We start from the raw sequence: 14,384 nt of genomic DNA on the forward strand, positions 1-14,384 counted from the left end.
GCTACCCACATCCACACTATTAGTAGACAACTGAAAATCATTGAAGTGCATCATAAATATTTGAAATAATTTATGGCAAAGTGGACTTTTCAGGGAGCATTATCTGCCAACTCTGTTGTATTGAACTCTCCAAAGTGGTCAGTATAGTGCTCTTTACACAGTGGGTGCACAGTAGATACCATTGATTGACTTTTTGGACAGTATGACTTTTATTCTCTATAATTTTTGTTTTTCTAAACCAGTAGTAACTATTTCCTTTTTTTTGTGTTTGGTCAGTAGTACCGTTTTGGCCATTGTTGGTAGTTTCTTTGCTTTATCCATAGATCCCAGAATCTTTTGTAGTGTAGTAATTTTAGCACAATTTTTGTCCTTTTTATCTTAAAAACTTATCAGAAGACTCCATCTTTATTTTGGGTTATTTGGACCTAATCTGAGATACCAGGACAGAGAATTACTGTGTTTACCAGTAGATAAATAACTTCCAGGCAAATTTCAGTTTCCGAAAAGAAAGGAATTGCTAATGAGCTTTCAAAGACCTGGACATATCTTTCTATACTTGAAGTTCTACAGCTACAGATTATATTATGTTTGCTTGTTAGGTAGGTACCTCAATTTGTGTAAAGTTTGTTTACCTCTCAACACCTGAAAAATATTTGTTGTAGTATAATTCATATCAGAGTCTTAAGCAAAACTTTAAAAATATACAGTTCCTTAAGCTGGAAAGCTGAAAAACTCCCAGAAAATTCTAGGTAAGGAATTGGTGTTATGACCTCTTAAAGGAATAAGTATTTATTATATCCCGGCTTGAATCCAGAATCTTGATACCTGTCATATAAATCATTAATCTCAACAATAGGTAATTATGTTCTCTGCTAATGCCAGTAACAAAAAAAAATAGTGATGGTGAATCATTATGACTATTTGATTTCTAGCAGTATGTGAAGCTGGGTGGTGGATAGGTGTAGATAGACAGTAGCAAATTGAGTTAATTTGTTAATTTAGGGAGAGAGATGAAAGAAATCTTGGGCTTCCCAGATTTTCTTGTTGCCTTTCCTTGTTGCCTGAATCTATTAGGACAGCAGTTGACCATTAACACACTCTTAAAAAGGTGGGGTAGAAATAAAGTTTTGATATTTCTTGAAAGCTTGAAGGGGGACTGAATTTTGGCATTTGGATTGAGTTGCATTTTTATTAGTGAGTAGCAGAACCTCTTTGTCTGTATTGGTGAATATGAGTCATCAACAAAAGTTTCAGGTAAGAAATTGCCACTATTGTATCTTTTAGATGTTAAAAACTTCTGATTTTTTTTAAGTCTAAATTTTGTGATTGCTGTAGGCTTATAGCATTGCTATTTCAGCATGTGACTGTAAATGAGGAAACTGTTTAAATCATAATGTAAATTAAAATATCCAACTCTACAATCTTTGATATTTCTTAAATAAAATAAATTGGATTGCTTATTATATTTGCTGGGATGCTAGTTGTTTTTTCTATTAATACACTTAACTTGCATTCTAGCTCCGCCATTCAGAGACAGGCATCGTGTGGTGGGTTGTGTGACAGTGTCTGTCAATAGTGAAGACAAATAGTGCCAGAGACACTTAACCCATCCAGTCTCACCCAGGGTGTAGGTCGGTCTCATTTTCAGACTTCTTCCTAAGTCTTTCTTTGTTAATTTCTTTCTTTCTTTCTTTCTTTCTTTCTTTCTTTCTTTTCTTTCTTTCTTTTTCTTTCTCTTTTCTTTTTCTTTCTTTCTCTTTCTTTCTTTCTTTCTTTCTCTTTCTTAATTTCTTTCTTTCTTTCTTTCTTTTTCTTTCTATTTTCTTTCTTTCTCTTTCTTTCTTTCTTAATTTCTCTCTTTCTTTCTTTCTTTTTCTTTCTCTTTTCTCTTTCTTTCTCTTTCTTTCTTTCTTTCTTTCTTTCTTAATTTCTTTCTTTCTTCCTTTCTTCCTTTCTTCCTTTCTTCCTTTCCTTTCCTTTCCTTTCCTTTCCTTTCCTTTCCTTTCTTCCTTCCTTCCTTCCTTCCTTCCTTTCTTTCTTTCTTTCTCTCTCTCTCACACTCTCTCTCTTTCTCTTTCCTTCCTTCCTTCCTTCCTTCCTTCCTTCCTTCCTTCCTTCCTTCCTTCCTTCCTCCCTCCCTCCCTCCCTCCCTCCCTTCCTCCCTTCCTTCCTCCCTTCCTCCCTTCTTTGTTTATAAATAGTGGATTGATACTGATTGAAACTAAACTTTTGGGTAAAGTTTTCAACTTTACATCAGTAATATAAGAAGAAAAAGAAGAACAGTAGAAAACCAAGGTTGGCATATAAAGTGTTGAAAAAGCAGGTTTGCAGCCACTTTGTGTGTTCTGGTTCGTAATTCAGCTCTTCAGCAATAAGAGAGTCCACGCTGCATATTTTTTTAAATCTGAGTGTCTTTCTCCTTCATTCTGAAAGTGTACCTTTTCATCCCGTGATTTTTACCAGACATGTTGGTTAGATTTGAAGTCATTGCCAAAGAAATAAATCGAGTCTAAACTTTCTATCAAGTCCAGATACGTTTCCAAACCCATCCTTGTGTTGATGGTTGTTTTCCTGATTGTTTTGGCCCTTCTGGCATACATGCAAGGGTCCTAGACACATGACGAGTCTTTTAATGGCTGCAGATGTTGAAAAATTGAAGAACGCCTGTCTGCATTTAAACATCAGGGTGGCTTGCACCACATTTTGACTTCAGATTTTTTGAAAGGCATTTGTTCTTTTTAAAGCTTTAAAGAATCTCTATAGTTTCTGTGAAAGATTTGTGTGAAAAGGAAAGTGACCCAAATTCCACTGAAGGTGACAGTTGCTTTCACTGCACACATTTAAAAAATCCCCCACATGAAGGGTATTTTTAAAAAGTTACATTACATGAATATACGTTTATAGGAGAACATATCCATTAGTACTTGGATCTTCTACTATTTCTTTGAATTTAAAAGCCTTGTTGAAGGAAAAGAAGAGAATCCTGCACTGTCATAAGCATGGTAGTGCCATTTTTTGTTCATTCTCACCTTTTCTTTGCTAATTGAATTCGAGGAGTAAATTCAGCAGCAAGAATCTGCTGTTTTAGGCCTTGTCCTCTGATGCCTTCCTGTTGCCTTCATTTGGCTGTTCTGTATTTTCATATTGAACCTTAACTGTTCCAACAGTTCATCGGAATTCAACTTCACTTTCACAAAAAGAAATGGGCCCATCGACCAATAGGCAGCTTTTCAGTTTGCTAGAAAGAAACACAAATGAATTGATTACGTCGCCAGAAATAGGATGGTCAGGAAATAGAAAACTGTTGTAGAAGATTACTTTACACCACATTTAGGATATTCATTTTAGAATCAACATTCGAAGTTAAGATTAAGTATTTGTATTTATTAAACAGGATTTCTCATTATTCCATTTGGTAATATGTGCCTTTAAGGGACAAAGAAATGCTGTGACCCAAACTATTACTCATTAATTCATTTGGGGTCAGGATAATTACCCACTGGTGATTACATCAATTGTATAAAGGAAAAAATGAATAATTTTTTCCTTTACAATAGAGAGGGAAGTTGACCTTCCAACTTGGAGGTACTATTTAATGGTTCACTAATTTTATTTGGCAAGAGCCGTATAAAAACTAAACTTGTAAAATTGCTGGGCCAGGTAGCTAATTTTGCTTCTAAGCCATGAAATTGAAATATACTTTCAGAGTATAAAGTGGTAGCAATAATAGGCTTAATATGGTGCTTAGGGAGCAAATATCAAAATAAATTCCAGAATTAGCTCATTTTTGTAATCATATTTATGGCCGTAACAGTAACAACAAAAATTCCACATAACTGCATATAGAAGGGCAGGACTCAACTGATCTCAATGGCCAGTGAACAATCTAGACAATTGAGTAGTTTGTTACATTCAGTTAATAAATACAGCAGCAGGATGCAGAGTAGAGAGAAAATGCATCAAACTGAAACTGAGAATGATAAGCCAAAGAGCGCAACATACAGGCATAGGATAGGAGCACCTGACCAGTGGCATTTTTGTGTGACAGATGAATAAAGTCAACATTTGTTGAATACCGTGCATGAGTATTATGAAGCTCTAAGTGATAGCAGCAGAAAAATATGCCCCAAATATTTATAAGGAGACTAACGGTTTCTTGTAAACTGAGGATATACTCAAGTGGACTTGGGCCCTATGGTAGCTATCTAGCTGTGCAGGCTATTAACTGGGCTATTTCTTGATGACTTTATTTTTCTAAATAATCAAATTACCAATTCTTTTTTCTCAAGAAAACTCCTCGTGGAGGTAGTTATTTAGAATGTAAGGAATGCAAAATTAAATGACTTCTAAATTTAGATTTCAAAGATTAAATATTCAAAATTGAAATATTTTTCCGCAAAGTGTTTATCACGTTAAATGTAATTCAGCAGCCTTAGCCCTAAGCCCTCTAAATCAGTTTTAGCCACCGATTTTATATTATGAATTGTAAAACAACTTCGGAAGACTCTGACCTGTTGATTCTTTCCTAGTTACTGATGGATTAATACTTTCGTGACCCAAGTCAATTATAATTTTGAGGAAGAAAGCGGTCGAAGGGCCTTTGCCTGGAAACACTAAGTAGTTACTTGGAAACGTTAAATATTTACCCATTCTCGAGTAATGCAACATATGGCTCTATCTAGAAAGCACCCTGAATGCTAAATTATCCACAAAACTCAGTTGATATGGAAACGTAGGTGTACGGACACACTGTTTGCTGCATTCATTGAACTGGAGCCTTTGACCTCTATTTAATTCAGCATAGTAATTACTGGGCTTTCCATTGTTGCATTCCCCCCGGCCCTCCCCAAGAGCCTGCAGTAGCAGGGTGCATGGTTATCCTACAACTAACAGAAACCTTTATGCACATTCTGTTCTGATCTGAGATGTGAAGAGGCAAAAAAAAAATTATAATTTAAGATCAAGGTTGGGATGAACTTCCCTTAGTATAAGTAGTGTTTCACACTTGAAAGATGTTTGCTGGTATCTTTTGATAGTCTTGATATTTCCAGCCTTGTAGCTCTGTGCTAATATACTCTTTTATTTAATAAGTATATCCGGGAAACTAAAGGTAAAATATACAAGTGTTGTATGTTAGGTCTCCAAGAAAGATGCATTAAAAATTAACTAATGTAGGGTATGATATCACAGTTTGGTATACCTGTCCCAGAACAGACTTGAACGTTAGATAACTAAATTCTGTAATTGCAATAAGGTTTTTCACGGAGGTTGTAATGAGGCTTTAATGACTCACAAGCAAAATCTGATTTACGATGAATAGCAATATTAGGGCTTATTTCCAACATATTCTATAAAATTGCGATGGATGTGTATTTTACCTTAAAATTTTATAGCCAGCTTCTGAAGTCATGGACCGTTTTTTCCAACATGATTTCTGTCTGTCATGGGCAGGGGTCCCTGGGATTTTCATATTCTGCATTTGACTGTGCATGGTGTTTAGTTTCAGTTGTACCATTGAAGAAGTGGGGTGGAGGGAGCTGCTTTACAGAAATACAAGTTCACAGCATTCATGCTGCATGCTTTGGGCATTCCATTTGCAAACATTGCATGCTGCATACTTGTATTTCTATTAGGGCTAGAGTAAAAGTTAAAAAGGAACCTAATTTCAATCTTTCCAGTAGTTGGGACCCGTGGAGAATGTTAGAGAAACACACTTTGCTGTGTTTTTTATATCTGGTAGATAGCATTTCTAAATTAACAAGGAAAGAACAAGTCTAAACCCAAAGTGGCTGCAAATCAGCTCCTAAACTGTCACTGACATTAGCACCCAGATTTTGTATTTTTACAAATCTTTAAAAAAAATATTTGTTTACTATGAAAGCATTGCATTAATGCATGATACAAAAAGGATAAATTTTTCTTTAAATTGGAATGCAGTTTAAAGTGACTGAATCTTCCAATTTCAGCTACTGCATTTGACAAGGACTCAAACTCTGGAAAATGGAACTGGTATCATCCAACTGCCTCAGGTTCTTCAGAACTTAGGGTCGCAGGGAAACATCTTTCCATGTGGCTGAAAGTAGAGCGCCTCGTTGGTAGACAATATTAACAACTGCAACATTCCTCTTGAACTCTGACAGCAATTCGATGTCGTGGGTGTGTTTCATTTTACACAAAATGACACTTTTTTCCCCAATTACCATTTTAGAATATATATTTGAGAAGCAGCGTGGCCTAAAATGGGAGTCGGAGGACTTGCGTTCTACTCCCGGCTCCGGCACTAGTCTGCTGTGTGACCTTGGGCAAATCGCTTAACTTCTCTTTGCCTCAGTTAGCTCACCTGTAAAATGGGGATTAAGACTGAGAGCCTTATGTGGGATAGAGACGGAGTCCAACCTGATTATCTTGTATCTACCCCAGCGCTTAGTACGGTGCCTGGCACATAGTAAGTACTTTATCAATGCCATTTAAAAAAAAATAAGACTATTTGGTTATATATTCGGTGCACCCCATTTTCTTTCAGAAATTTATCTTTTCAGATTTGTACTGTAATTAATGTAAACAGTACTTTCCCCCACTAAGCAATTGCTAGTTTAAGATTTACCTCAACCATTAGCTTTGATCCTTGTTGGACTGATAAAATACTAATTAGAAATTTCCCCACAATTCCATTGGCCTAATAAGGCTTTTACCTCTTCTTATTTTTTTGTTGTAAGCTTCCAGCTTGCTCTTGTAGATCGTATTACTTCTTAAATCGTAACCTTTAATTTCTAATTTACGCTGGCAATTTAAATATTGGTTTGCCTTCTAAATTATGCTGTTGAGCTAAAATAGTGTAAAATTCAGTGAGCTGTTCTGCCATATGCCGCAGTTTTAGAAATATATATCTGTACGGTAACATGAGCTCTTCTTTTTTATCTTCATACATAAAGGATGTGATAAACAGAATTTGCAAAAATCTTTTTTAAAGAACCGATTCTGCTACACCCAAGAGATTTCCCTGGTTTTTTTTTTTTTAATTATTAAACCCTGCTATTACTCTTGAGTCAAGAGTAGCCCCTTTTAATATAGATGATCAGCCTATCCCATTAAAGGGAAGTGGAACAGTGGTGTCCAATTGCCGAAGGTCTGACGTACTAACTCCCTAAGAAAAATTGATTCAGTAATTGGGTCTTTTCTCTGCTTTTATTCTGCATTTAGGGATTAAGTAATTTCAGAATGTTTTGTTTCAAACTGCCACTTCCAGCCTCTGAAATCCTAGTGGTGCTTATCACGTTGTGCCCAGCATGTTCCCAATGAAGTAACTTTCACACCTCCTCTCCTTGACTTATGCAGCCAACCATTTAACAGTGACTGGTACCAGTTCCATTCTGCCTACAATTCAGTTAATTATATATATAAATCTTTTTTTTTCTATTTATTTCTCATTTTATAATTGATATCTGGAATAATCAGCAGCTCTTTTCTCATTTATTTTCTCATATTTTTATTCCAGGATTTGCCTCTGAAGCAGGGAGTGTCTGCATTAAAAATGACCTGTAGTTCTCTGCTTCATAGGTTAGAAACTTATTTTAATATTTTGTGGCTAAGCACAGTCCCACTTTTTCCAAAAAAAAAATTCTTATAATGAATTATTTAATTGGCATTGAATGTGGACTACAAGCATACATTTCACATTGGGGTTTCCTTTATTATTTTAAATGGCTTAAATTCAAAAAGAACCAGTCCAGCAGAGGCAATAAAAGCTTTCTTCTTTGCTTTGCAGCCTTTTTTTTACAACTTTAATTTTAAAGTCAGTTTTTAAAAAAAAAACAAAACAAACCATGATTACAACACCAGTTAAATATTACAATTTGGGCATTTGAAAACAAGGAAAGCATTACTTAGGCCTTGTATTGCTTGAAGCATTTCCATTCTCAAACTTACCAAATTCCAAATATACATCTGGGGAAAATCAATCCGTTCACAAAATCACATTTTCAATGGGACTGCTAGCCAGCACAGGTGAAATCACGTATAGTGTATTTACTCTTGAATTGTACACTGCAGATGCTTCTTCAGCTCCCTCCTCTTCCTCCATGGGCGGTGCTTGCAGCTCCTTTACCACCTCTTCCAGCCCTACCATTTATTCTACCTCAGTCACGGACAGCAAGGCTATGCAAGTGGAGAGCTGCTCCTCAGCCGTGGGGGTAAGTAATCGAGGGGTAAGTGAAAAGCAGTTAACCGGTAACACAGCCCAGCAGCATCCCTCAACACCGAAGAGACACACAGTCCTCTACATCGCACCACCACCGGAGGACCTGCTGGATAACAGTCGGATGTCCTGCCAGGATGAAGGGTGTGGATTGGAATCTGAGCAGAGCTGCAGTATGTGGATGGAGGATTCCCCCTCCAACTTCAGTAATATGAGCACCAGTTCCTACAATGATAACACTGAGGTACCGCGTAAATCTCGCAAACGAAATCCAAAGCAGAGACCGGGGGTCAAACGACGCGATTGCGAAGAGTCCAACATGGATATATTCGATGCCGACAGTGCCAAAGCACCTCACTATGTGCTTTCCCAGCTTACTACGGACAGCAAAGGAAACTCAAAAGCAGGAAATGGGTTGGTATCCACATTTTTTTTTTTTTTAGCTCTATCACCATTATATAAAACAAAACTGATAAACCACCCCTTTTTGCAAGCGTTCGCCTCGGTTCCTACGTGAAGTTAGGTAGGAGAGGTGCTAATGTGGAACTGAAGCTTATGAGAAGTCTTAACTAGAATCATCTAGACTTGCCGAAGCATAAAACGAATATTTGTTTTCAACATATTGGGCCTAATTTACATAACAAGTCGGTTAGGGGATGGAAATGTCCATTTTGGTTTTTTTTAATGGACTTACGAACAGAAGGTGATTCTATTATTATAAATGCCCTTCGATAGTGGGCCCCCTCTTAAAGCAGCACATGAACTGGAAATAGATTACAATCTCCTGCACATTATGTGCTCTAACTGAATCTTCTTCGTGCTTAATGTGAGGACTTCCATCTCACTGTCTACTTTAATCTCTCTTCATTTGATAAAGAGAAGGCAAAGAGGTTAATGGCTTGTTAAGATTTCTCAGCAATTAGATGAATGCGTTTTTTACATTTTGTTAGATGAATTGCTCAATCAAACTTGTTTTAAATGTTAATTCATTTCTGTATTTGATTTTTTTTCAGAAATAAATCTCTAATTTTCTTTCTTACTGTGCTTCTGGGTTGTGTGTGTGAAGGGGAATAGAGTGGGGACAAAGTGCACATCTGCGTGTTCTTTCATCTCCACCAGCTTGCACTCTTCATGAAGTACATTCCGGTAGTTACATTAGAAAATATTCATCTGTTCCTCCTAATGTGTAGTAGTGGAGTAACTTTTCTCTCCCTATGACCTTTTGTTATGGCATTCATGTGCTAGACTACTTTTTTCAAGTTAAATTTGCAATACAGTTTAGGGTGTGAATACTACCCCTTAACTTTTGAAATGCCAACTTGGTATTTTCTTGGGAAAATTCCCCTGTGTGTGTCAGAGAACTACTAAAATTGCAGATTCATTTTGTCATTATTGAAATGATTGAAAAATTCTTCAAAGTAGTTTGCAACTCGATGACATAGACACCAGTATTTGGTGCTTTGGAACTAAGTTTAAATCAATCAGTAGTATTTATCGAGTACCTGCGGTGTGCAGAATCCTGTGCTAAGTGCTTGGGGGAGTTAAGTAGTGTAAAAGTAGACACCTTCCCTGAGCTCAAGGATCTTAAAAAGAGGTCATATTTCAAATATATTAACTCTTCTCCCATGAGAGGAAAGACTGCGCAAATAATGTAATTAAATAATCCTGCAGAAATAATTATTCTCAAAACCTCATTTTAAAGTATTGTAGACAAAAATCAGACAAAACTATTTTATGATTTTTATAAATTCATTTTTTTTTCCAGACACAAATTTTGATTCAGGATCTGTTTATAAAGAAAAAAATATAAGCATATTGTTTCCTGAGAAATTAGATGAAAAAAAATTAAGAAATCCAAGACTGGAGGCTTTCACCATTTGAGAAATTATAGTGAAACTATTTGATAGTAAGAACAATGATTTTAAAATGCTTACATCCCTCTTTAACCCTGTAAGTCATTGAAGAAAATGTGCATTATATTTGAATGTTCAAGAAAAATTCTGATTAAGGCACAGGTGATAGCTTCCTCCCAGTAGTAGATTTTTGAAGAGTAATTATAATTTTCATTAATAGAACAGGTAGTTGCAATTGTAGCCTGTGTTTTATGGCCACATAAGTGAGTTAGCTGTGCTTGCATTTCTTCCGTTTTTTCCCTTTGTAGCAAAGTCTTATCCCTAAAGTGATTTTTCCACATAGGAGAGAGGGAAGATCACTAACACTGTTTTCAAGCAAAAGTTTTTATTGTTTAGGATAATCACTAGAACTGTAATTAATCAACATCTGAAGGAATTTCTATTCACACATGCTTTTCCCGACCTATTTTAAATTTATGATGGTAGGCCGGGGTTTAGTAAATCAACATTTTACTGTAAATCCCAAAATAAGATAGCAAAGAGTTTGAAGTTTTATTTCTTCATTAATACTGACCTTGGATACAGTAGAGAAAGAATCATGGTCAGCGTCTTAATATTGTACACAATTTAAGAAATTCCTCCTTTTAGTTTTTCAAAGACATAAACACTGTGAGAAGTAAAATCTTGATCTTGCTTCATCGGAAGAGGCGTTAAGATTTTTCAGTTCCTTATGAGGTCCATTTGGTTCTAACACATAGAGCCCTGCTTCCTAGTTGTCTGTAATCGGGTAAAGTGTCTGTGAGCACACCTTACTCACTCCCTGATCAGAAACTCAAGGAGGTGGGAGTTTGTGCTCACAAATCATTACTCATTGCGGCAAGGAACCTGTTGGGAAGAGAATTGTATTTTATTTACACTTGGGGTGTGCTAAAATTAAAGATGTTAGAGCCCAGAAATCCTTAGGGCAACTACCTGGTTGGGAATCATATGTTAAGAGAATGCTGCTATTTGGACAAATGAGAAACTTGGTGGCTTACCATTCTTTAGAAATACCAAGTAGGATTTTTTTTAAAGCTACAATTTCAAATTTTAGTAGTCATTGAATGGGAGGTGAACACACAACTTGACAAGAGTATAGAAACTCTTCCTCAGTGTCTATATACACAATGGTAGTTCTTGAGAAGGCATTCTAACCGAGTTTCAAACAGTGCCCTTTTTAAGTAGACAAATACTAAATCCGGTATACAAGAAAACAGATTTCAACATTCGAGAAGATGTATTGGAAGAATCAGTACAACAAGGTCAGAGTCCTTAAAGTGTAATTATTCTTACTGGGCCATCTTCTTATATCTTATCCTTAAATTTCTAGTAGCCTACAATTCATTCAGAGCAACGTAGCTGGGATTTTGGTCATGATTGTCATCCGAGGGTATTATTTCAGGGTGTTATTTTGCAGTGATGAGTCTCACATGTTGGAGGCATCTAGATGGATTATGCAGGCAGAGGAATCAGAATATCACAATTAAACACTGGACAAGAGTAGTTGCCTAAATTGTCAGTGGAACTGGCCTTTCCTATTTAGGTTGGCAGGTGGAAGGCACCCAGACCAATAGCTGATATTGTTCTCGTATTATTGTCCTGTCTTTAAAATGATTAGAATGACTTGCAACAATAGGAATTATTTGAAAATGTTTTATTAGTGTATCTGTTCGTATATTTGTTAAAAGTCATGAGACTTTTTAATTTGATTCCTTGAACGAAGGTCATTTGTATCGCATGCGTCGTCATTGATCTTAATAGACATTTCCAAACCTTATGGGATGCTGTGATATAAGTAGCAAAAAAGTGATTCCATTTTCACATGTCTTCCAACTGCTCATCAGTCAATCAATCAATTGCATTTATTGAGTGCTTACTATCTGCAGAGCACTGTACTAAGCACTTGGGAGAGTACAATACAACAGAATCATAAAGCCAGTCGGGTAAGAAAGGAGTTGGAGAAGAAGCGTAATGCAAAGATAGTAGATGAAATTCATTACTGTACTTTTGAAATTTTTAATAAGATAAAATCACCTTTTGAATTTGAAATCTATCATGAAAAGGGGATTTGATCTGTTCAGAGATAATTTTGTTAGGTGCTCTACACTAGTAAATTCAGATTTGCAGGCCGGTTTCAAAACTGAGTTTTTAACCTGGATAGATGTATAATTCTAGGCTCTTGAGTGTTTTCAAAACTTTTCCTTCTTGGTCCTTTGAAACAGATATAGAGTAAAATCCTGATTGTGGAATCCCATACTAAGGGCACTTGGATTCATGTTTCTACTTTCAGATTTAAAGATAAAAATACAGTTAGAAATCATGAATCTGGGAAAGATTGCTCTGAATATTATTAGTGGTATTAATAGTGCACTTGTTTAAAACCACTTAAATACATCATGTTTTCCAAGTCACATGATAGAGAGTATTTGTTATTTCAAATTCCTGGGTTTGGCTCACCAGAAGCCACAAATAATATCCACAGAGGTGGTGAATATCAGTAATGATTGACCTTAAATTATTTTTCGATGAATGTTGCTGGCAATTTATCATGGAAAGTATTTAATTTGGAAATCCACTTAGAAAATATATATATAAAAAAACTTTTCCTATATTCTGCCAAACTATTGTTAAGGTAGAAAGCCACTTTAGGAGTTAGCCTTGCCTTCCACCATATCCCCTGCCCGCCCATTCCACTTACCCTCCTTCCTATTGTCTTCTGCTATAAATCTTTCAAAGACATTCCATATACACTATTGACCCCCTTTCCTTTCCCTAGGTTGTTTTTTGTGTCTGAAAAGCAATTCCAGCCGGGCATTTGCTCTGCTTTTACCTGTCAGTTTTGTCTGTCGTTCCCCAACTTAATTTGCTCTTTTAAAATATTTCTTATGACATTATCTCAATGATGTGCTTCCACTTCTCAGAGCATCTGAAAATCAGAAAGGAACTGGAGCCAAGAAGAGCCCTATGCTTTGTGGACAGTATCCTATTAAAAGTGAGGGAAAGGAGCTGAAAATAGTGGTACAGCCGGAGACCCAGCACAGAGCTCGATACCTGACCGAGGGCAGCCGTGGCTCGGTGAAAGATAGGACCCAGCAAGGATTTCCTACTGTAAAGGTACTTTGTCTAGCAGTATCCTAAGAACTTTCCTCATTTCCAACCATTTTTTTCCTGTTATGTTCACTTAATAAAAAGTTCAATTGTGACTAATTTTTCTTCACCAGATGGTCCTGACATTGTAAATATACGAACTTTCCCAGGCAAAGAGGAGTGTTCAATCTCCAGTTTTACAGGAAAGAAAATATTTCCAAACATTCCTTTTAACTTTTACAATCTCAGCTACCTTTTAAAGTACTGGAACTTCACTCGAGTAAAACTCAGCAGTCTCCATACTCACATCCCCTTGACAGGAAGTGGATAATAGCAATATTTGTTTAGTATTTTTGTTTACTTCATCTTTCCGGATAATTATAGTTCCTTTTAATTTAGCAGTGGCAGAAACAGCACAAAACCGCCCGTCTACTCCTTAAATTTCATTCAGTAGATGACTTCATTCACTCAGGAGTGCCAGAGGATTCAGATGATCAGTAGTCCTCTGCTGGCACAATTTCTCCCTGCCTAAGACTTCCACAGAGAATGGCTCCAAATGGTGTGTCACTTGGGCAGAGTGGAAATATTGCCTTTTAACTATGACCATTCCATGGATTTGAGCTCCTCGAGTAGCCTGCCGTTGGGAGGAATGGAGCTGGGAGTTACTAAAATATCTCCAACCGGATGAAAACTAGCATATGAAACATAAAGGAACAGTGTAATTCAAGCAACAGAGGTGTTCTTCAAATTATAAAGTGGGTTTGGGTAGGATTGTAATGTGAGAAATTAACTAGAATTGAAACTTTTAAGATTACATTCGCTTACCTTGGGCTAGAAAACCGTGCTTTGGCGCTCTGACCAAACTGATACAACTTGTTAACATAGCTTTCATGGTTTGCGAATGGATCTCAGAAATCACATGCGTATTCCAGTGTGTTACAAAAGCTAAAGAATGATTTTTTCCAACAAGTATCATTGTGTTTATAAATGATAACTGAGACTTTATCCCTTGAATGCCAGACTTCTTGCAGTAGGCCATTTTCTCCTTGGAGCTCCCCATTGCACAGGAGCATTTCCCTCCTAAATCTTTAGAGAAAGATAGAGACGTCCCTCCTTCCCTTATTAAATCCTCTGCCAGAGATGGATTTATTCCTGGTTCAAGCAGGAAAGTGCTGTGTAAGCTGTAGTCACAGATACAAATATGTGCTCCG

The 14,384-nt window shown here is 36.5% G+C and overlaps 1 protein-coding gene across 2 annotated transcripts in view; it reads left to right on the forward strand.

Moving 5' to 3' along the window:
• The window catches only part of NFAT5 (nuclear factor of activated T cells 5), a 122,141-nt gene that overhangs the window by 63,368 nt on the left and 44,389 nt on the right, over nucleotides 1–14,384 (forward strand). Inside the window, exons 2-4 of one of the 2 annotated variants that reach the window (XM_038754659.1) lie at nucleotides 7,496–7,557; nucleotides 8,050–8,608; nucleotides 13,008–13,200. In XM_038754659.1, the coding sequence (XP_038610587.1) occupies nucleotides 8,079–8,608; nucleotides 13,008–13,200 (723 nt within the window). In that variant the 5' untranslated portion in view covers nucleotides 7,496–7,557; nucleotides 8,050–8,078. The remainder of the gene's footprint in view (nucleotides 1–7,495; nucleotides 7,558–8,049; nucleotides 8,609–13,007; nucleotides 13,201–14,384) is intronic. The other variant, XM_038754658.1, reaches the window with a different exon arrangement.

Source organism: Tachyglossus aculeatus, chromosome 11 (assembly GCF_015852505.1).
Source record: "Tachyglossus aculeatus isolate mTacAcu1 chromosome 11, mTacAcu1.pri, whole genome shotgun sequence".
Classification (NCBI taxonomy): domain Eukaryota; kingdom Metazoa; phylum Chordata; class Mammalia; order Monotremata; family Tachyglossidae; genus Tachyglossus; species Tachyglossus aculeatus.